Below are 24,453 nucleotides of genomic sequence, written 5' to 3'. Positions count from 1 at the left end.
AACAAAGTGTAGGTATGAAAGCACCCTAAGAGCACTCTAATAAAATTCAGTCCAAAACCTTAACAACTTTATATTTACATTTGGGATGCTCATTTCGGTTTATTTTGTAAACCGACAACTGCCACTCCTTAACTGAACATTAACAGTTAAGTGATCAGATTAATTTCAAAATATTATTTAATAAAAATAAAAGAAAATTGATGTGTCTATTTTGTGTGACACTTTAAATATTGAGTTTTAAAATACTGATTTGCTTAAACATGCAAACAGCAGCATACACAACATAACAGAACATCTTCACGCACAAGTGCAGTGTTTCCAACAGCATAGAGAAAAAGAATAAACTTAATAAAACGAATAGAATAAATAGTCCTGCTCTAGATATTTATAACTTAAATGACACATTTTGATTAAAAAGCAAAAACACTGACTGAATCCGTTTTAAGAACCGACATATGCTGTTTGTTCAATCATGTTTTTTTCTTCCATCAAATAAAAATATCAGGCTATTAAATCAATCGCTCCACGGAAAATATGGATTTAATAAATGCTCCGCTGTTATTATTACTTCACAAAACACAACATTTTCAATAGAAGTCATTAGATTAAAGATTTTGTCTTATGATTATGATTAATTTCTCACTTATGGTGCATGTGTGTGCGCACTGCGTGTGATGAAAGATAATGGACCTCATGGCTCATATGTTGACTTTTTGTAGAACAATTTTTTGTTTGCATATGATATTGCATTCATTTGCATACATGTTTTGTAAGCTATAAAATGAAAGCCTTAGTTTGGTGCAGAGTTATTCATTATGCAAGAATCAAGAAAATATTTGGATTTATTTGATTCGTAGATTATGTAGGCTATTTTAAAAAGTGATTTAATATAAGAACTTTTAATAACTGTAATTTTCCAAATGGAAAAAAGGTTGGTTTGTTGGTTGTACTATAAATCATCAATAGCCTATTTGTTGAGTTTATGACGCCTCCAGGCAGCAGAGAAGCCATCAGCATCAGCGCTGGTTTGTGTCAACTCGTCTGTGTCAAACTGTGACCAGAAAGTTTCTTCTTTCATTTTGCTTCTTTGGCAAAATACATCTGTAGCCACGTGTGGCTCCACGTGTTACCGTCCCGCGAGTTAACAAATTTGTGTTGCACATTTAGGGGCCGATCACAGCGAACGCGCTTTCCGTTCCAAAAACGCAAGGGCAAGAATAAAAGAAGTGCGGTGCTCTTTTTTTATGCCACCAGGAAACGACTGAATAAGCTGAGCCTTATGGTGCATGTGTGTTGCTGTCTATGTTTTTATAATTATAATATTTAATAACATTGTGATATTCAAGATTTGCAAAGTCATACAGCTTTGGAAAACTTGAAACAGCGACCACAAGTCTCCCCTCCAAAAGTTTGTGACAACACAAACCTACTGTCACCTGAATGGAAACCCCGCCACTGCTTTCATTTGATTAAAGAATAAAAACGATGCAACTGACGTAACACGGTTTTTCCACTCAAGCACACGGTGCTCAACGGCAAAACACGAGGCGCACATAGCGCATAAGCAGCGCGTAAAACACTCACGGCTGTTAGTAAACCATTCCAAAGTTGCGTCTCTCAACGCAAAAAGCGTGTTCGCTGTGATCGGTCTCTTATGCAGCCAAACTTTAAAAATATATAAAATTATATTATTGAACCGTTTAACTGATACTATTAATGAGTTAGAAACACACCCTTTCGGTTAATGGTTAATCGATTATTTTGAGCATCGCAAACTTAACAAATTTTTTACATTTTAATGAAATTTGGTGTCAGTTCTGACAAATTTATAATCAAAATATGCTTACTGACATAATCAAATATAATATTTGAATGTGATAGTTATAGCAACTCTGTTAATAGTTTTTTATTTTACTATAATAATTATTCTTATATAGTACAATATTATTATACTATAATATTATAGTATTGTTTCCTTTTTATAACCGTAATAACAATAGTAATAATAGTGATAATAGCAGTAGTGATAATAAAAATAGTAATAATTAAATAATAATAATAATAATAATAATAATAATAATAACAATAGTAGTAATAAAATAATAAAAATAATAATAATAATAATAATAATAATAATAATAATAATAATAATATTAGAGGAGCATAAAACACTTTTAATGCGTACATTTTTGCCCCACTGTAATTTTAAAAACAAAAATGACAAACAGAATGTAGAAAATTATATTTAAAAGCATCTCACCGAATCAGTCCCCAGTGGAGGCAGGGCATCAAACTCATCAAGAGAAGCCTGAACCGCCTGTACTGCCTGCATGCTGGAGTTAATGGTGCCAGTTAAAGCCTGCTGAGCTGAAGTCTGCAACACAAAACACAGACACCTCACTGTACTGTACAGCACAAACGTCACACATGGTAGTATTTTCTCCGCTCAGTGTAGTTTCAGGTACTGTGGTGAATATCTGACCAGAGGGGGCATATGTCCTCTGTGCATCTGACCGCTGGTGATGTGCTGTTTGGCCTGTGGCATTGAGCCCATCTTCATGCTCTCTGGACCTCCAGCACCAGATCGGATGATGGCCGGTAGAGCGACAGAACCCGTCTCCACCTTCCCCATCTTATTAAACTGCTGCTGAAGAACTGTTGACCTGAATTGGACGTTACACATTACCATCAGAACTGACATTTCATACAAACATACGTCATTTTTAACTATGTAAAAGGTTTATTTCAGCGCCCTATGTGAACCTGAGACGAGGAGACATATAGAGAAACTAATCGATATCAGTCAATATACAACAGTTCTGTCTGGTTCTTGAATCTGATTGGCTGATAGCTGAGTGATATTCTGCAAATAACAGCACTCGTCCAGCCTCTTCACCCTTCACCTATGTGTATTACTCCACCCACATACAGCGACAAGCAGAGGACACTCTACAGTTTGACAAATATTGCTGCTGTTGGACAACAATGCACTTTGGAAATTTTTTAGGTGAAAATGTAGTTGTTTAGATAGCAACTATGCAGTTTAGTTATAAGAATAGTGCCTATTTTATATATTTATATTGTCTGAGAGACAGCGTGTCAGCGGCTATTAGCCTGTCATTGAGCAGAACAAAGATTGTTGACAGAGATGGTGACAGACACCGCATAATAAGCCCTTAGAAGAGAAAAGCATTGTGTTAGTGTTATTCCTAACTACAGCTGATCAAATCAATATAAAACTGGTAAGTGACTTTCTAAGTCGATCTCTCTCTTTTGTGTGTTGCAGTTCTGTATTTATACTATAGTAATTGTAGTGTATTGAGTGCGAGATGGGACTCGCATATCAGGAATGTATGTATTTTGTGTTGGCCAAAAGTGTATTTTGTTTTTGTATAACCCTGAGTTACTTTTTGGTTGGTCATCTGTTTCTAATGTGTCTCCTGTTTTCGTTACTGCGGACTAGTTCAGTAAACAGAAAGAAAGAAGAAATGCCCGCATGTGTTCAGCGTTTTTCCTTATCGCAAACACAACAGTAACCTGGTTGTGACTGCGCTGCTTCGATTTTTTCAGGGTTGATTAATGTGATATCACGATTGCAATAGAGAAATACTAGGAAATATCTGTTTCTGTGTATCCAGAATGCAATGAACTATTAAAGGGGCTCACTTTTTCGGAGAGACGGAGTCCTCCAACATGGTTGATTCTTCATCTCCCTCCAGGCCGAAGTGATCTTTGCTCTTTTTCTGCAGAGGAAGAGGTTTTCAGACACAGTGACTTGAGGAAAGATGCTTATGAAAAGAACCTGAAAGAGGCATTTAGTTGCCAGAGCAGATTGTTTCGTTCTCAGTTGCTCAAACATGGAGGTTTGTTGAGGAATTCCTCATAATGTAGAGAACCAGCAGCAGCAATTTCACATGGACACGATACACAACCATTCAAAATAAGACTGATATGAAAAAGAGCTGCTTAGTGACAGTACTGCACTAATGCATAGGAAATTATGAACAGTGCCTACAAAAGTGTAAAGGGGGTCACCAGATGCGCCATGCTTTTCAGAATTGGAAACATGGGTTTCTATCAGTGTACACACACTGGCGCTGCAAGTCGGCTGCTGTCCGCGGTGCCCAGCTACAATTCAGGAAACTTCATATTTCTGCCGCGTCACAGAGCGCCATCTGAATAGTTTCATTTTAAATAGTATGCGAATATGTGCGTCTGATGTGCGATACTTTCAACTGTCATGTACATGCGCACTTAACTCAAGATATATCTAGCAACAGAATTGTTGTGAAACTTGCTTGATGGTTATAAAGTATGCTTATTTGGATAATCTATTATTGTTTACTTTATTTTCAACTTTTTAAAATGTCCATCTGTCTTAGTGTGTTGATACAGAAGTCAGAATTTTTAACGGAGAGTTTTTTTTAACACATTTCTAAACATAATAGTTTTAATACCTCATCTCTAATAACAGATTTATTTTAAATAGGCAAGTTTATGTATAACCATGGTTTGTACGGTAGACTATCAAGAAAAAAAATGCTTAAAGGGGCTAACAATTTTGACCTTAAAATGGTTATTAAAATTTTTTTTAATTAAAATTAAATTCTAGCCAGAATAAAACAAATAAGACTTACAAAATAAGACATACTGTGAAAATTTCCTTGCTCTGTTAAACATCATTTGGGAAATATATATATAAAAAAAATGAATAAAAAAATTCAAAGGGGGCTAATAATTCTGACTTAAACTATACTGTATGCATGTACCATGAGCTCCTAGTGTGCTTGCACACATCTGGCGAATAATGTTAATTTTGATGTTATTGTTGTTCAAGCAAATTAATAGAGCCATTTGGAAAACCTGCAGATGATGGATTCTGTGGTTTTCACTATAGTAAAATCTTTGAATTAAGAATGTGTAATATTTATTATCTATGATAATATTGTAATTTTTGTAACAATGTGCATGCTATTAAGTAAGGCCCAATCCCAATCCTAGCCCTAAGCACTTCGTTTTGCACTTGTGTTCATGTGAAGGGGTAGGGGTGTCCCAATTCTCTTTAGCATCAAGGCGTAGGGCTAAGGGGAAGAGCTAGATACCCCTTCAAACTGAGATTTTTCAGGACCACAATCGAAACCAAGGGGTAAGAAAATTTCCCAGAATACACCAGCTACAACGGCAGGGTAGCTGAACCCGGAGGTAAGGAGATCCACAAATTAGTTTGTTTTGTCATTATTATGAATTTTTACAACAAACAAGCACATGTTTTGTAAATAAAAATGTAAAATGTAAAATGTATTCTAGATTCTATTTGTAAAACATGATATAGTAATGTAATATCACACAAGTAAAAGTGTAGTCAATAGTAGGCAAGTTATGTTTTAGTCAAAATATTTGTTCTTTTCTTTTTCTTAGACTTACGCCAATAAAACGTTTCCAAATAAAGCTTTAGCAGAACATTTGTGCAATACTGGGCAGCAATGTGGTGTTTTGTTATTAAATTAATCTGTTTTTGAACAAATCACTGATTTAATGATCCTTTTAATTGTTCAATAGAGTAAATTTCATTTAGATTGAATCATTTGAATGAATGAATCACACATTATAAGCGTAATTTTACCTCCTCTTGGTGGTTTTAGTCTTATATCTATTTAAACATGATAGGAGAGGCCCTATTTATATACAGAAAACATTCTGGTCAATGCTGCACACCCCTGAGAAGTCATAGCGTGTTACCTTTTTGAGAATGATGTCAATGTATCCAGCAATGAGTTGTGCAATCTGTTCTCCTTCAGTGGTCTGAACTGAGTAGTAACCATCCTGATAGTCTCCAAAGTCCTGAAGAGGAAAGAGTACACACATGACATGTAACTTCGAATGGTAGGTAAAAATTACAGCACAAATAATACAGCAAACTACAGATCATTTCTCTCAGAAGTGCATGCTTTTCCGTATTAAAATGTCTCTATGATTTTAAAATTCCACCTGTTATTTAGTCTATTATGTAGTTTGCAAATGTAAAAGTGTTACTTTCCCACCAACGAAAGAGCCAATTTTGAAACTTTAGATGAGACAACCCCAAAACATTACGCATTTCTAAATGTGAGTGGGCTTGACAAACCACCTGCAGAAAACACACTCTTTCATCTCTGACACTTTAACTGACACTCACACCAGTTTTGCTCATTTGCACCAGATTTCTTACATTCTCTAAACAAAAAAACACGCATTTATGAAGTGTGGTCACCCTGCTTGATAAACCACCTGTCGAAACACACTTCTCTCTCTCTTTATATATACAAAAAAACTCCTGCCTCCTTACTCTAGCACTTAATTCTCTGAGCACTAACAGTTCCTTTGTATAATAGGACTTTATGTGTGTATTATTTCTTCTTGTTAAAGCGCTGAATGCCTCCTCAATTGTGGACAACAGCATCAAAGCATCTGCTAAATGATTAAATTTAACAAATTGTAACTATTTTGTCAGTAACTGAACAAATCTACATGCTGTAAATATCTGCATAAGCCTAAAAAACAAAAAGCTGTGTTGTATATTTGCATAATTCTTTTATATTCTGTCAACATTTTGAAAAGCTGTTGTTTTCTGACCCTGAAATACATTTGCATGCACTTTCAAGCCAAATCTTTAGACTAAGTCTTTGAACAAACTATTTCCAATATTGTTAGATGGTGCGATGCACTGTATGTTATGAGAGGAGTCGATGAAACGTATCTTGGTTTGAAGAGAGTTGAAAGACGGAAGAAACTGTCCGGTAACTTAAACAACTCGGCCTTAAGATGATCAATATGTCTGTAACCAGAGCCTAAATACCGAATCACTGCTGTGATTCCTCATAATGCAATAACAACAAGCCAAAACATCAGATCCATACATCTTCCTGATTTACAGAGACAGCCTTGATTATTGCTTCAGTTTAGTCTATTACAGGGCTGCAGACTTGGACCAAATGCTCCCATTTTGCAAAATGAATGATTACTGATGTAAACTATTGAAGTGATGCCATATTATCATCGGTATTACCTGATTATAATCATATTAACATCAACACAGGTCAGGTAACCTATTGAATTAAACTATTATTTTAACATAAATATTTCACAAATAATTGTAATAAAATAAAGCATTTAAATAACTATTAAACACAATTATTACTAATTAATTGCTCACCTTAAAATAAACTAAAACTGTTAGTAGGAATGCAGTAATCCTAATATTTAGTTTTTTGTTTTTCCCAAAGTGTGAAAATGTTTTTATAATAGTGTATTTTTTTTTAAATTGCTGTTTTTATTATTAACATTAGGAACTGCTTTCTTGTATTATTTGCTACTTTGTCAAATGAATGAACTGCAATTCTACATGTCCTTTTGTTTGATCATTTGTTTGGGCCTTCTCAGAGGTAATGCAAGACTCTTATCAGGTGCTAAAAAAATATCGCCGTTAAACTATTCTCAAAGTCGGGTTGGGAGCTGGGTCTGTTCTGCACAAGCTATGATGGCTTTCACCTTGATATTTTAGCGCAGATGTATTGGCGGAAGTTTTTTTCATTCCATTTGTTGTGAGTTAATAAATTCCAAAACACTCTCACCAGTTCTTACTCCTTATTTGCGTCTAATACCCCAGTTTGTCAGGGGGCATGAATGAAATGTCCAGGAGTGAATGTGAAACTGCCAAACTGCAGTTAAAAATCACCCAAAATTACAGGAAACTCTTACATGAAAGCATGTCACGTAAACACCTTAATTATATTAGTGTCTATTAAGGTCAATAACTAGATTACAAATGTCCATGTGAGCGTAGTCAGTAGTGTCTTTGAAGTAAGTGTAAGATCCAGAAGGACATCCTGCTGATTTGATTCAGAAGGGCATTTTTTAATCAGACGGATCACCGATTTGACTTTCATTCACCGTCATTCATTTAAAAAAGCACCCGGTTCATTTTATTTGTATATGTTTTACTCGAACGTATAAACTCTACAGCTGCCTGGTAAGTTAGATGTGCAGCTAACATTAATTAAATTCACTCTAGTGAACAGCATCCATGTTAGCATGTCATGTCTGATGTGGAAATTTCACAGTAGGGATACACACTGGTTCGAAGACTCGTTCTCGCCACCTACAGTGAACATCCACGCTAAAATATCAAGGTAAAAGTCATAATAGCTTGCGTAGAACAGACAGACCCAGCCCCTAACCCAACTTTGAGAATAGATTAACGGCGATATATCTATATATATATATTTTTTTTAATCGCCCGATAAGAGTCTTGCGTTAACGCAGCATGTTCTCGCCGATAAATACCCACCAATAAATTATATATATATATATATATATATATATATATATTTTTTTTTTTTTTTTTTGTGGTCCAAAGAATGAAATCCTAAAAAATATTTTATGAAATAAATAATATTTATAAACATATCTTTCATTTTTATCGTCATGTAACTATAAAATGTGCCCCGTGAGAACATAATTTTGCTTTGTTTTTTTAAAGGCTTAATACTAGTCGTTATTCATTGTCGTTTGAAAAATGACTTTTTTTTTAATCCATAAGAGTTTAGTACAGAGAGCTGTACACAGTCTCCTGTGATGGTTGGGTTTAGGGGTAGGGTGGGGTGAGGGCAATACAATATACAGTTTGAACAGTATAAAATGAATGGAAACCTATGTAATTTACCCACTTTTCAAAAAAACAAACGTGTGTGTGTGTGTGTGTGTGTGTGTGTGTACGTGTTTTTGTGACATATCAGGACACAAATCTGTATAATGACATGGGTATGACACAGGTATTACAAAAAGCAGGTGAAATATTAGGGCATTGGTGACGTCCTCATTTCTCAAAAAGCTTATAAATCCTAGAGAATGAGTTTAATTAGAGATTACAGCTGCACACTGACTCCTGTGATGGTTGGGTTTAGGGGTGGGTGGGGTGAGGGCAATGTAATATACGGTTTGGGCAGTAAAAAATAAATGGAAGTCTATGTATTGTCTCCACTTTTCACAAAAACAAACATGTGTGTGTGTGTGTGTGTGTGTGTGTGTGTGTGTGTGTGTGTGTGTGTGTGTGTTAGTACCAGAGTGAAGCTCTTAGGAGAAGCTGCCCAGCGTTTGATGTTGGTCAGACTCCACTCCTGAATCACCTCTTTGGTTTTCTCATCCACTCTCATCACACTCTCTTTAGTGATGCCCAACAAACGCGGCACGAGCTTATTCTTTCCTTTCATTTTTTCCTGCAAAGAGAAAAGTCAATTACCAATGGCACAAGAGATCAGGATAACACTATATTCCTAATTCATATCAGAACGAAATCGTTACCTTGACTAAGAAGAAGGACACTCCGTATGTTTTCAGAGATCTGGCTAGTTTGACGTAGTTGACTTTGGCCTCGATCTCGGTCATGTTTTGACAATTTTTGTGTGCCTGTAAATAAAAAATGTATCATTTAGTTTGGTTTCAACAGTAATACATGAGGAGGTTTGGATTTTCATGCTTATTCATCAGCAGTTGGTAATGTAAACTTTCCAGTTGTTTACCATGTTTTCGTACAGGGACATAAGATACATACAAAAATATTTTTTATTATACTTTTAGTGATCTGCTTAAGGTAGGTCAATTTATTTTTTTGCTTTTGATGAAGCAGCATTCAACTTAAGCTCTTTAGACCATGCTGCTGACCGTTTCTCAGAATTTCACGGCAATGTCTTTAACTAAACTATTTATTTAGGCCTATTTTCATTATTCATTTATTTTCATTATTCGTTTATTATTATGTACAATAATTGAGACATAAAATGAGATAGTAAAATATAATCAACAACGAAAATGGAAATAAAAACAAAAATAATAACATAAATAAAAATGTCTCGTCTTAGTCCTATCAAAACATCAAACACTGAACATCTTTCTATATTTAGGCTAAAAGACTGCTTTATTTATTTATTTATTTATTTATTTAACACTACTTATTTGTACTGAATGTTTGTGCTTTCATTTTAGTTGTCTTTTATTTCTTCAATTCTATTTTCCAAAACGAATTCACTTTGCACTTAAAAAGTTTACAATAAAGCGTGTTAACAAATTTTAAATGATTAATTAAGGAATTATAATGCTTTGACTTATTTTTTAATCTCATTTACAAGCACAGTAGCATATTTAAAGCTGCTGTATAGGCTATTTCTGTTCGTTCGCATCCCGCCCCTTTGCGCCCCCTGGCGGCTTATTTACAAACTACGGTCATACACTAAAAACAAAGCGGCAAAAAATTTCAAACGGTGGCGATATATTCTGCGGCGGTAATAGCCACTTTGAACTCTCACCTTCTGTAAGTACAGGGTGAGTTACTGATGTGCATTAATGTTGTATGCTTTTTTTAAAAGCGGGAATCTCATGCTAACCATACCAACAGTACAAAACAGTATTGCTGTTCAGAATATTTCAGACATATGGACACTGGTAACAACTTGATCCTCCATAGTTAACATTTTCACGCTAGAAGGCATGTTTTTTATCCGAGAATGTAAGTGATTAGCTGATATGCTGTAATGGCTCCTTTAACTATGGCCCCGTTTACACTAGTGCGTTTAAGTTTTAAAACGGCGTTTTTGAATGAAAACGATTTGCGTCCACACTAGCGTTTCACCCAGCGTTTCTGAACAACTCTCCGTCTACACCAAACTACTGAAAACGCACATCACGTGACCACACACACACACTCTCTGGCATGCGGTGCAGCATATCAAGCCAGATGAGAGCTATGCTCGGAGTGTTCATCAAGAATCTCCCGCTGGATCTAATATCACTATATTTGCTAAACGTGATATTTAATTCATCTTGTTGTCTTTATCTATCGACATATTTCTCGAGTTTGGTCTTTTGAATTTATTAGTTCTCAGGTAACGTGTTTTGGCTGAGTGCAAAGATAAGTTAATGTAGCCACGTAGGCTACATTCTGTATATTGACTGATTGCTTGCCTTTATTTCTTTTAATGTATGAACTTATTGTACGCTGTAATGGCCATTATTGATTATTAAAACGGATATTCAGCAAAAGAGGTTATGTTTGGTATCTTCAATTAAAATGAAAGGAGGCAGTAATGTTAGGCTCCGTTTTGTTAAAAATATGCATATAGTGAAGATGACACTCATATTTGCAGCACGACGCCTCAACATTTCTGCTGTCGAAGTTGTTAATATCAAATGAAAATAGCAGTTCTTTAAATCATGTTTTCATTTTATTGGTGAGAAAGTTAAACAACGTAGACAGGGTGATGTGAATAAGGTTATAAAGTACACTGGTCCCTTTAAGGATTTACCAGACATGTCCTCGAGGGTCTGTTTTCCATATCAAACTTGCGAAGTCTGAACTTACAAAGAGTGGATGCGGGACTGAACTGTGTGTGTAGGCTACTTAATATTGAGAAAAAGCCCCAATCAGAGAGGCGAATGTTTTCAGATGTCTCCGTTTTCCCCATCCACACTGAGACGGAGCAGCATTTTAGAATGAAAACGGCCTCTTCAGCAATTCCGTTTTCTGCGCTCGAAAACTCCGGCATAGTATGGACGGATGGCGTAACTGTGGCAAAACTTATGCGTTTTAAAACGAAAACGCATTAGTGTAAACGGGGCCTATGAAACCAATGAAGCAAATTTTGACGCTCTTGCCGGCGGAGCTGTGAAGACCTATGCTGCGTCTGAAACCACATACTTCCATACTATATAGTATGCAAAAATCAGTATGCGGGCTGAGTAGTATGTCCGAGTTCATGGAATTCGAAAATCAGTATGCGAGAAGTACCCGGATGACTTACTACTTCCGGCGAGATTCTGGAGTGCGCATCACATGCATGCTGCGCTATCCCATGATGCCCCACGAGCGAATTCATGAATGGGATTAAAGCGACGCAATTGACGCAGGTAGGTCACGTGATTATGACAAAATGGTGGATGTAGTATGGCCGAACTTCATTCATACTTTTTACATTTATACTGTATAGAACGTACTTTTCTAACGGCCGAGTAGTACGATTAAATTCAAATGCAGTACCTACTGAGTAGTAGCCAGTTTCAAACGCAGCCATAGTGTTGTCGCCAGGGCGGCAAGAATGACCTCTGATGCTTTCACCGCCTTCAGTGTGAACACACAGTAAAATAAATATATAAAAGGGCCTAGAATGAACTGTACAAAACCTCACCTGAAAGATCCTCTTCTCGCCCTTGTTCTTGACATACTCTTTGGGCAAGAATTCCTTTAAACTGGAGGAAACAGAGAGCAGGCAAGAATTAACTGCTGATTTTAGAGAATTTGGCAAATTTAGCAGTGGATCGTGCTGTATATAAAAGTGTTTTTGTTTTTAATATCTGTTACCCAGTAGCCTGTGTTTGGCCATGTCTGGGTAGCTGTGGAGGCAGTCCTAAAATATAATCTAAAATACACAAAAATACAATACAAAAATGATATTGGACTAAATGAATTATGTCAAACCATAAATAGCATGCCACATCTATAGCTATATTTTGGCTATCGATAACTAGAGGCCTAAATTTAGATTGAATTGTAAAAAATGTTGAATTATGTTAAACCATAAATTGATTATCGGACTAGCTAGGTTGTGTAATGACAAATCAAAGTTTTTGTATAATTCTGTACATTAATCTTAGCTATACTGAGATAATAAAAATAAGGTGAAATGACAAACATTTATATTTAATATCAAAGCAAAAATTATGGATTAAAAACACCTCAATTTTGGTCAGAGCGTGTTATGGATGATGGTCACTTAACAAAAGTTAGATGTTTCGAGTTTGTATGTAATTTAATCACTGAAGCTTAAAAAGTTCTGCACTAAATTATGCTAACTATGCTAGCTAAAATTATGCTAGCTAAAATTATGCACTAGAGAAAAACACTCATTTCTAAAAGCTGTTAATCTCATCAACGATGTGACTGATGGTGATATCAGCTTTTTTTAAACACAGTTTACAAAAAATATGAGAAGAAAAAAAAATACACTGCAAGACATTGGCAAAGCAAAACAAAAAAAGTTTTAGGAAAGATTAATTCAGCAAACACTGTAAAAAATGCCCATAAAAAACTGTAAAAATGCTACAGTAAAAGATGTAACTTGGTTAACAGTAAACTTCTGTAATTAACAGTTAAAGTCAGAATTATTAGCCCCCCTGTTTATTTTGTCCCTAATTTCTATTTGATTTAGAGAAGATTTTTTTCAACAAATTTCTAAACATAATAATTTTAATAACTCATTTCTAATAACTGATTTATTTTATCTTTGCCATGATGACAGTAAATGATATTTCACTAGATATTTTTCAAGACACTTCTATACAGCTCAAAGTGACATTTAAAGGCTTAACTAGGTTAATTAGGTTAACTAGGCAGGTTAGGGTAATTAGGCAAGTTATTGTATAATGATGGTTTCTGATGGTATAATGATCTCTACTGAGACAATCGAAAACAAATATAGCTTAAAGGGGCTAATAATTCTGACCTTAAAATTGTTTAAAAAAATCAAAAACTGCTTTTATTCTAGTCAAAACAAATAAGACTTTCTCCAGAAGAAAAAATATGATCAGACATACTGTGAAAATTTCCTTGCTCTATTAAACATTATTTGGGAAATATTTAAAACAGAAAAAAATCAAAAGGGGGCTGATAATTCTGACTTCAACTGAATATTGTAAATAACTGTAAATTCACTTTCCCAGAATTCCCTACATGATGATACCACAATATTTTGTTGACATTACAATGGTTTTAGTATCTTTTTCTTGCGTTATGCAGATTAGTCTTTTATTGTACCTCTAATGTTGATAATGTTTACTGCATTACATTATTTTCATATGTTTTACCATGATGGTGTTTAGTTGTGTGAATGACACATTGAACACCTTCTATATATACTGTAGGTTGTTTTCACAAGACGTTATTGATAAAGTGCGAAATTCAGATGGGCATGAAGTGATTCTTCGACATAGGAAATGCTATCAGAACATCAAACTGTTTATGTTTGGTGTTGTTTTAGAATTGTTTAAATCTGCGAAAATAAGAAATGCCGAACAAATTTTATAGTCTTCCATAAGTTTTTGCTTATAAATGAGAGAAAGTTCAAGAAACTGGCTGAAAAACAAAAGGTGGCATGTTATAAACATTTATTCAATAAATCCATGTAGGGCTGGGCGATAATTCGATAACGATAATCATCCCGATATACATTTTTCGATAAACTGTTAATGACAGTTGGATAATTGTTCGATATTATTTCCGCACTATGAGTAACGCTGCACAGGTATTTTGCAGCCTGCTCTCCCGGATGCCGCACGCAGTACAAGTTTACAGCCATGCAGTGTTAGTTGCACTTGAAGGAGTAAGAAAAAAAAAGTCACAGTCACTTCAGTAGTCTGAAGCAACTTGTTTTTATGCAATCCAACACAAAACAGAGCAACGTGCACTGCAAACGGCTCGTGCCATCATAACACCACACCACAAACCTGCTTCATCAATTAAAACAATACCACCCCTATGAAGATGCTAATAACATTACAGACCCAAACAACCAGCGCAACTACCCAATGGAGTTTCATGTCAAATATTATTTACTGTCATCATGCCAAAGATAAAATAAATCAGTTATTAGAAATGAATTATTAAAACTATTATGTTTAGAAATATATGAAAAAAAAATCTCTTTTTTTTTTAAAACAGAAATTGGGAAAAAAAATAAACACGGGGGCTAAATATTCTGACTTCAACTGTATGTTTATGGTTGTGTTCCTTTTGCTGTCTGTGATATGTTGTGTAGACATAAAAACATGGAATCATTGCTGTATGTCAAAAACAAATGATGAAATAAAGTAAAATGCTAATTTTTAACCGTATATTTTACTGACTTATTCTTATAGTGCACTTTTATCTAAAAACTTTCCTATAAAATCATATTCAGAGTCATATTTCTCTGATAATCTGCTTAAAAAACTAATCAATAATTGTAATATTGACTGTAGATGTTTTCATTTTTCATGCAGTTTGGGATCATTTCTTGAGTTTTTTTTTTAAATGTCTTAACTATGAAATAATTAAATTATGATCAAATGTTTATACATTATCAACCCAAACACAGAGATTTCTTTTCAACGACACCACACAAAAGCAGGATTTTCGAATTATAGAAATGTGAGTGCTTACTCTAGGAATCCAGGTTTGTGTTTGGACTCATTGTGGTCTCCAAACTGAATCTGGCACTGGTATCCAGCAAACTCACAGGCCTTATCGAAGGAGACAGGGTGAGAGCCGTTCAAAATGTCATCACGGGCCTGGAATACAAAACACGATACCTTAAATGTACCTGAAATTGAACAGAATTAGCAACATCGTAATTTAATGAACCAGGCACATTTTCAACAAGAAGTAATCTTGTCTGTCTGTTTATACCTTTAAGAAAATCATGCATAACGTGGCACATTTACAGACATTCAGATCACATTTGATGTTCAACATGCCATTTGATTGTAGATTAGCATAGATGTTTGTGTCATCAACAGATCTGAACTTCAGTAGTCTAAAATTTGATAAGCAGATTGATTCGCTGATTAAAGCCAGCTTTTTTCAGCTTCGCCTTCTCTCTGAAGTCAGGCCCTTCCTGAGCAAGGCTGATCTTGAGAAAGCCATCTATGCTTTTGTTAGTTCAAGTTTGGACAATTGCAATGCACTTTATGTTGGAGTAATCATGTTGGAGTTAGTCTTCATTGTTTGCAGCTTGTGCAAAACGCTGCTGCGCGCATGTTAACTAACAGTCGGAAAAGTGAACATATTACACCAATTATCTACTCCCTCCACTGGCTCCCTTTTGAGATTAGAGTTGATTTTTAAACTTTTGATGTTTGTTTTTAATGCCATCAATGGCCTTGCTCCTATTTATTTATGCAAAATTTTGCACATTCACAAACCCAGCAGAGCTTTGGGATCTGCTGACCAACTTCAGCTTGAAGTCCCTCGGTCAAGATACAAGCAGTGGGGTGACCGCTCTTTAACAGTGGCAGGTCCTAAACTCTGGAATACCCTTCCAACTGAGCTTTGTACAATCACTGACTTGCCACTTTTTAAAGCCAAGCTTAAGACCCACTTGTTTAAATTGGCTTTTAATGCATAGCACTGACACGTCATTATGTTTTAATGTTTGTAGGATTTTATTGATAATTTTTGTATCGTTTTGCATCGTCTCCTGTTCTGTTGTGTTGTATAATTTGCTTTTACTTGTATAAAGAACTTTGGTCAACCTTGGTTGTAGGAAAGTGCTATATAAATAAAATTTGGTTGGTTGGTTGGTGTTGGTTGGTGTTGGTTGGTTGGTGTTGGTTGGATGGTGTTGGTTGGTTGGTGTTGGTTAGATGGTGTTGGTTGGATGGTGTTGGTTGGATGGTGTTGGTTGGATGGTGTTGGTTGGTGTTGATTGGTGTTAATTGGTTAGTGTTGGTTGGTTGGTTGGTTGGTTGGTTGATTGGTTGGTTGGTCGATTGGTCGGTCGATTGGTCGGTCAATTGGTCGGTTGGTGTTGGTTGGTTGATTGATTGACTGAACTATGTACATCTAATCTGGAAACATTTAAAATGCTTTTTTAAAAAATATTTTAGCCTACAGTAGGCATTGGACGATAACTGGTTTCAAGATTTACTGTAGTTTGGTAAAGTCAGGGTTTTAAACCCACCAACATTTTCACCAACATTTTCCTACTGTATTTGTAAGGGGGTTTTTAAGTGTTTTTTTACAACTATTTATTTTTTAGGGCAACTGTATCTCCAGAAAAAAAACCCTCCACATCAAAAACTACTGTTCCAAAATATTTTACATGTTTTTTTCAAGTAAAATATATTGAGTTCAATGGGAAAATTTTTTATTTTTTTTTTACCTAGACAATTAAAAAGAACATATTTTAGAGCAGTAATCACATGTATGGAGGAGGCGGTGTGATGGTGTGGGGGTGCTTTGCTGGTGACACTGTTGGGGATTTATTCAAAATTGAAGGCATACTGAACCAGCATGGCTATAACAGCATCTTGCAGCGGCATGCTATTCCATCCGGTTTGCATTTAGTTGGATCATAATTTATTTTTAAACAGGAAAATGACCCAAAACACACCTCCAGGCTGTTTAAGGGCTATTTGACCAAGGAGAGTAATGGGGTGCTGCGCCTCATGCATCAACACTGCGTACGCACAAAAACTTTGCGTACGCCAGGTTTCACGCTCATGTTAGATTGAGAGTGACCGGCACATCATTTTACTCTTTACACATTTGTGACAAAAGTATTTGATTGTTTTCTGAGAGCAAAACATTTGAAAGCACTAGTGCAGATGGCAAAACAAAAACACCATTTTACAGATGACATAAAACCATGATTGCGATGCGAAGAGAATTTCCTGTGGTTATTACCTGCACATACAGCAGGTTGAGCTGTACAGGGTCTCTGGAATCCACATTCTGGTCTGAGTAGAAGAACTTTCTCCTAAGAAGCAGCATCTCAGACTCCTCGACACCCTGCTCCCGCAGCGTCCGCCCATGATCCAACCAATTCACTGAATACACATTAAAATCCCAATCAGGGAATTCAACTAGATATAACTGTAACTGGTTTGATTTTATTTATTTTTCTAATATACATAATACTATTGGAGTTTGGTTACAAAACTACAATTTTTATTGATGTAATTAACAGGTTTTACTCTATAGTATAATGTGACAAAAAGTGTAATGATGAAGTGTTTTGTGCTCAAATATTTGCTAGGTATGTGAATACATTAGGAATATTCAGTATGTACTGTATTGAAGACCTGCTAAAATAGCAAACAATATATGTATTGAGACATACGCTCGTCATCTGTGTGAAGTTTCTGTTTGAGTTTCTCCATTTTTTTGTCATCTCTCAGGAGGGTCTTGTCTCTCTTCAGTGTTCCTGTGGTCTCTTCCTTCTTTTCCTCTCCCACGTCACGCACCAGTGAGTACTCATCATAATTTGTGATGCCTAGAAAATCAGAAATGTTTTACTTTCTCTTTTATTTTCTCACATAATACTTAATTTAAACACATAGATATTTTTTGAAAAGCCGCAATCGATCACTATCCTGTGCAATATTTACATTTATATAAATATTGCAGACAAAAGCAGTGGTCCCAGAGTTTAACCCTGTGGTACCCCAGTCATAAGAAGACTTGGTGAGAGATGTTTTACATTTATATATATGTTACGGACAAAAGCAGTGCTCCAAAAACTGAACCTTGTGGTACCCCTGTCATACTGTAGGAAGACTTGGTGAGACTGGTTTTACACTTATATAAGTATTACAGACAAAAGCGGTGGCTAAAATACTGAACCCTGTGGTACCCCAGTCACAAGAAGATTTAGTGAGACCGATTTACTATTAAAGAAATATTGGAGACAAAATAAATAGTCCAAGTACTGAACCCTGGGGTACCTCAGTCATGAGAAGATTTTGTGAGAGCCCTTTTAGATTTGTAAAAATATTACAGATAAAAGCAGTGGTCCAAGAACTAAACCCTGAGGTACCTCAGTCAAGAGAGGACTTGGTAAGACCGTTTTACATTTATATAAATATTACAGACAAAAGCAGAAGTCCAAGAACTGAACCTGTGGTACCTCCAGTCATGAAAAGACTTTGTGAGACTGATTTTATATTTATATAAATATTATAGACAAAATAAATGGTCCAAGAACTGAACACTGTGGTACGCTAGTAACAAGAGGACTTGGTGAAACCGGTTTTACATTTATAAAAATATTACAGACAAAATAAATAATCCAAGGACTGAACCCTGTGGTACCCCAGTCATGAGAAGACTTGGTAAAAGCCCTTTTGGATTTATATAAATATTACAGATAAAACCAATGGCCCAAGAACTGAACCCTGAGGTACTCCAGTCATGAGAAGACTTGGTCAGAGTCATTTTACATTTATATAATTATTAGAGATAAAGGAAGTGTTCCATGAACTAAACCCTGTGGTACCCCAGTCATGAGAAGATTTGGTGAGAGCCATTTTAGATTTATAAAAATATTATAGACAAAAGCAGTGGTCCAAGAACTGAATCCTGTGGTACCTCAGTCATAAGAGGACTTTGTAAGACTAGTTTTACAATTATACAAATATTACAGACAAAATAAATCGTCCAAAGACTGAAACCTGAGGTACCCCAGTCACGAGAAGATTTGGTGAGACCCCTTTTAGATTTATATAAATACTACAGACAAAAGCAGTGGTCCAAGAACTCAACTTTGGGGTAACCCCAGACATGAAAAGACTTGGTGAGACCACTTTTTTAATTATATAAATATTACAGACAAAATAAATGGTCCAAAAACTGAACTCTTGAGGTACCCCAGTCATGAGAAGACTTGGTGAGAGCGGTTTTACATTTACATAAATATTAGAGACAAAAGCTGTGGTCCAAGAACTGAACCTGTGGTACCTCCAGTCATGAAAAGACTTTGTGAGACTGATTTTATATTTATATAAATATTATAGACAAAATAAATGGTCCAAGAACTGAACACTGTGGTACCCTAGTAACAAGAGGACTTGGTGAAATCGGTTTTACATTTATAAAAATATTACAGACAAAATAAATAATCCAAGGACTGAACCCTGTGGTACCCCAGCCATGAGAAGACTTGGTAAAAGCCCTTTTGGATTTATATAAATATTACAGATAAAAACAATGGTCCAAGAACTGAACCCTGAGGTACCCCAGTCATGAGAAGACTTGGTCAGAGTCCTTTTACATATATATAAATATTAGAGATAAAGGAAGTGTTCCATGAACTAAACCCTGTGGTACCCCAGTCATGAGAAGATTTGGTGAGAGCCATTTTAGATTTATAAAAATATTATAGACAAAAGCAGTGGTCCAAGAACTGAATCCTGTGGTACCTCAGTCATAAGAGGACTTTGTAAGACCAGTTTTACAATTATACAAATATTACAGACAAAATAAATCGTCCAAAGACTGAAACCTGAGGTACCCCAGTCACGAAAAGATTTGGTGAGATCCCTTTTAGATTTATATAAATACTACAGACAAAAGCAGTGGTCCAAGAACTCAACTTTGGGGTACCCCCAGACATGAAAAGACTTGGTGAGACCACTTTTTTTATTTATATAAATATTACAGACAAAATAAATGGTCCAAAAACTGAACTCTTGAGGTACCCCAGTCATGAGAAGACTTGGTGAGACCGGTTTTACATTTACATAAATATTAGAGACAAAAGCTGTGGTCCAAGAACTGAACCCTGAGGTACCCCAGTCTTGAGAAGACTTGGTGAGACCAGTTTTACAATTATACAAATATTACAGACAAAATAAATGGTCCAAAGACTGAACCATGAGGTATCCCAGTCACGAGAAGATTTGGTGAGAACCCTTTTAGATTCATATAAATATTACAGATAAAAGCAGTGGTCCAAGAACTGAACTCTGAGGCACCCCCAGTCATGAAAAAACTTGGTGAGACCAGTTTTAAATTTATATAAATATTACAGACAAAACAATTGGTCCAAAAACTGAACTCTTGAGGTACCCCAGTCATGAGAAAACTTGGTGAGACCGGTTTTACATTTACATAAATATTAGAGAAAAAAGCAGTGGTCCAAGAACTGAACCCTGTGGTATCCCAGTCATAAGAAGACTTGGTGAGAGCTGTTTAACATTTATATTAATATTACAGATACAAGCAGTGGTCCAATAACTAAACCCTGTGGTACAGCATTAAAAAAAAACACTTGGTTAGAGACACATTTTCTATGTATAGTAAAAACCAAGAAAACCCTAGCCTTAAAAATGAATACAAATCACCCATTTTCAGTACTGGTTTTTCATACGGACAGTAACTTACCTATTCTGGCACAGATGGTCATTAGCATGTCACTGACGATTTTTGAGTCATCCACCATAACTGTTTTGACCGTTCCATCCAACATGCGAATCTTCAGGGGTCTCTGTTTCTTTTTGTACTCCAGAGTATCCTAATAAAATGTGATTACATGATATACATGAACCCACCATACCATAGACTACAAATGTAATACATCTCTCTAAGATAAGGGCTTTTAAAGAATATCTCATTACATTAACATCTATTCTGACAAGTCATTTCCAGTTACAATTGCGTATACATGTATGCACTGCTTTCTAATATTACAAACCCATTTAACAATTCTCAGTCTACTTAAGCCAATCCTGATGAAACTAGAGAAGCAATTCCCATGATATGTCCACTCTTGTGATTACGGGACAAGAAAACATTTTATTGATTTTGCACTCAAAGATGAAATACTACACTTACCCCGTTTCGAAGCATGTAGTAATCCAGGGCTTTGCCTGCTTCCAGCCAAATGCCCTTCTTTGGATCATCGTCTGACAGGAACAGGCCATAGTCACTGGCTGCAAGATGACAGAAGAGTTAGCAGAGATATTACAACCTGATAAAGCAATACCAAAGTGTGCACTCCACATCTCTTCCATGACCTTCTGGCTTTACAAAACATCCTAATTCCTAATGTAGTCCATTCAAGATGCATGCCAGAACTATGGTGTACAGGCATCTCACTGTTTTTATAGGCCATTCAAACAGAACACATGTTTGCATTTAAAAGTGTAAGCTGCAAGGTAACCGATTTCTCTTTTAATGCAGGGTTTACACTATAGATGTTAACAGAAATAAACATTTGCGCACAACTGCGATAATAAAAAAATGCAGAAACTACGATGGAAACACATTTACTGAATAAAATTCAACATGCGCAAAAAAAGTCATGTGATTTTGTTTTAAAGAGCCCCAATTATGGGTTTTAGAAAATGACCCTCCATGCAGTGTGCAACACAGTAGTAAATGAAAACATCCAGCTGAGGTTTAAATCTGAAAGTGCTCTGTGTTTAAAACTATTGATTCTTTAGCTAAATATTTAACTCGGAGTCGAATAAACGAATCGAGTTGGGTTTGGATCTTTTGTTTGAACGCATCGATGACGATACGGTACATCACCAATTATGTAGTTCCAGTTCTGGTAAAACGTGACTTCAGACATTAGCAGAGGTGCGGGGGATCACAGAACTGATCATGACGCGAAGATGACGATCACTAATAGATGAAGATTCGGCTGCGGGAAATAAATGGCTAAAGTTCATATTCACAACAATGCCACAGTATAGCCAACCTAGTGCTGTGTTTGTTCCTGTCGTTTTTCAGATTTTTGATACAATAATCTACGCTGCAATACGGGATTCGCCGGCCGTTTGCTATTAAAGGAGCAGCAGAGATTATGGGACTTTGTCAGACTTTGACAAGGACTTTGTCAGTAACTTTTACAGTATAAAGGGACCAGTTTCTTCTTCCTCCAGATCAAAACATGTAAGTGTCATTAAAATGTAAAAACAAAAATAAAAAGTGTTTAAACGCGTGTTATAAGTTGTAATCACCCTGCATGGCTTGTAATCACGTAGTTATTGAAGATTAGTGCTTTGTACTGTATCTCTTCGGTTAAATCTGTATGGGGCTGTTCTCATATCGCGTCCAAAACCATGTTAATAACGTGACGCGTGCTTCATCCTTTACCGATTTTAAGTGTGTTTCTGAACTGGCGATCCTCTGCTGTTTGCCTTTGCTATGGCCACCATCAGCTGTTCCTCACATGCTCGGCACGGTCAATTTTTTAAAATAGTCTAGCTTTTGCCACTGTGTGGATTAATACTGAATGAGTGTTGTTGTTATTACTTGGGGTTAGGGTTAAGAGTAGACTAATATGCTTGTGTTTAACTGCATTGCTTTATTGCATTCCTGCATTGGGCTCTCACATACTTTCGGCTAATTTATACTGTAGCTGTGGTGGGCATTTCTGTCTGTCTCGTGCTGAACGCAGTTGGCAAATCGCAAAAGACTTGGTCATCGGTCCAATCAGCGCAGATTAGCTTCACACTATCAGCATATCAGCATGTTGTTGGAGACCCCTAAAACCAAAATATGACCTTTTTAATGCAAAATAGGGGCTCTTTAATTGACCATGTGCAATGCAATGGACAATCCAGCTTCCTAACCACATCTGAAATGTTGTTTTGGTCATTCTAAAGACTGTCATCAAAGTGGTTTAGTATTATTACCTCTAAAACCGTCTCAAGCGTGTGCACTCTCAAAGAGCGTCTCACAACTCAAAAAGTCACAGCGTGTTCATTGATTTTTAATCTTCTGAGGTGCATGTAATTTATTATATAAAACAAAAGGTCCACAGTGGCTTTTCCTACAGCATGCAATATAATTTTAAATTTTTAATATTTGCCGCCATTTTATTAGGAAGTGACAACTTTGTTCTCTTTTGGCCTATTTCCAATGAGTGGTACAGTACGTGTCAGTATGCTTTTATGTCCATTTACACTGTCAAGAGTAGACCACTTTTTCATCCAAAGGGTACCTAGCACAACAGAGCGGTACCAAAAGGCGGAGCTAGATGCGCAGCTGAACGCTATTGGTTTACAGAGATAAGACACTAGCCAGTGCACAAGCCAGGAGAATGAAAACAAAGGAAACGCCATTTTTACATACACACCCAAGACATTTCGCCACGTGTCTATATTTGCAAGATCGAACTTTAGATCATGATAATAATGTGGACGTGATTATTACAAAATCTAAGTGCGAAATCTTACATCCTTTCAGAAACTGACAAACGCGAGAGTAAAGCGGAGGAGAAGCCTGAAAAAACAAATGAGCACATGATTCTTTCAGTACCTAAAACATGAACAAACTGCAATGTCTGATTATTATTATTGCCTTTTGGACTGTTATGAATACTGTTTTAAAGATATTAACGTTACATGTGCAGGTAAAGAATACAGATGTGAGGTTTGTGCTGACTATATATACACGTTTCGTATCGTTTATGAACCCAAATAGGGCCTAAATGTTTGTTTTGGGTATTTTTCATTAGTAATAGGTAACATTTCAGAGACTATGTAGATCTTTATGCGTTTACAAATGTTTTATTTATTTATTTTTATATAATAGCAGACGTTACAGTAGGCTATTTCACACTATCATTGATCTGTAGCTATAATCAAATCCTGTTCATTGAAAGGTTAGTAATAAACATTCATTTATACATAAGTTTTACTGTATATAAAGCATTTGTTTAGTAAGAAGTGCTTCTTCAGTGAACTTCAAGAGAGAATGATGTCGACTGCAACTTTGGTTGGACACAATGTCTTCCAAAAGGGTACTATTGGTAACCTTTTAGCAATGGAGACACAAACCTGATAAAGGTGACCCGTAGCGAACCGTCCTGTACCACTTATTTGACTCATCGAATGTAAATGCCGCTTTATTCGTGAATGTTTAATGTGATATTCCAGTAT

At 35.8% G+C, this 24,453-nt stretch overlaps 1 protein-coding gene across 7 annotated transcripts in view; it reads right to left on the bottom strand.

Annotated features, from left to right (window-relative positions):
* tln1 (talin 1) overlaps positions 1 to 24,453 on the bottom strand; it is a 1,269,505-nt gene that overhangs the window by 1,191,100 nt on the left and 53,952 nt on the right. For 6 of the 7 annotated variants that reach the window (XR_015500341.1, XR_015500343.1, XR_015500344.1 and 3 more), the window contains exons 3-14: positions 21,395 to 21,492; positions 20,945 to 21,074; positions 17,904 to 18,056; positions 17,468 to 17,610; positions 15,224 to 15,351; positions 12,216 to 12,276; positions 9,340 to 9,444; positions 9,099 to 9,254; positions 5,740 to 5,841; positions 3,667 to 3,743; positions 2,483 to 2,663; positions 2,261 to 2,374 (exon numbers count right to left, since the gene is read on the bottom strand). Coding sequence is in view for 3 of the 7 variants with exons in the window: in XM_087269398.1 (XP_087125524.1) it covers positions 2,261 to 2,374; positions 2,483 to 2,663; positions 3,667 to 3,743; positions 5,740 to 5,841; positions 9,099 to 9,254; positions 9,340 to 9,444; positions 12,216 to 12,276; positions 15,224 to 15,351; positions 17,468 to 17,610; positions 17,904 to 18,056; positions 20,945 to 21,074; positions 21,395 to 21,492 (1,448 nt within the window). In the remaining 4 variants the exon portion in view is untranslated. 7 annotated transcript variants of the gene reach the window in all.

Source organism: Danio rerio, chromosome 10 (assembly GCF_052040795.2).
Source record: "Danio rerio strain M-AB ecotype USA chromosome 10, GRCz13ab, whole genome shotgun sequence".
NCBI lineage: Eukaryota > Metazoa > Chordata > Actinopteri > Cypriniformes > Danionidae > Danio > Danio rerio.
The sequence above is the reverse complement of the archived record's forward strand: the minus strand, read 5'-3'. Positions and strand labels throughout refer to the sequence as shown.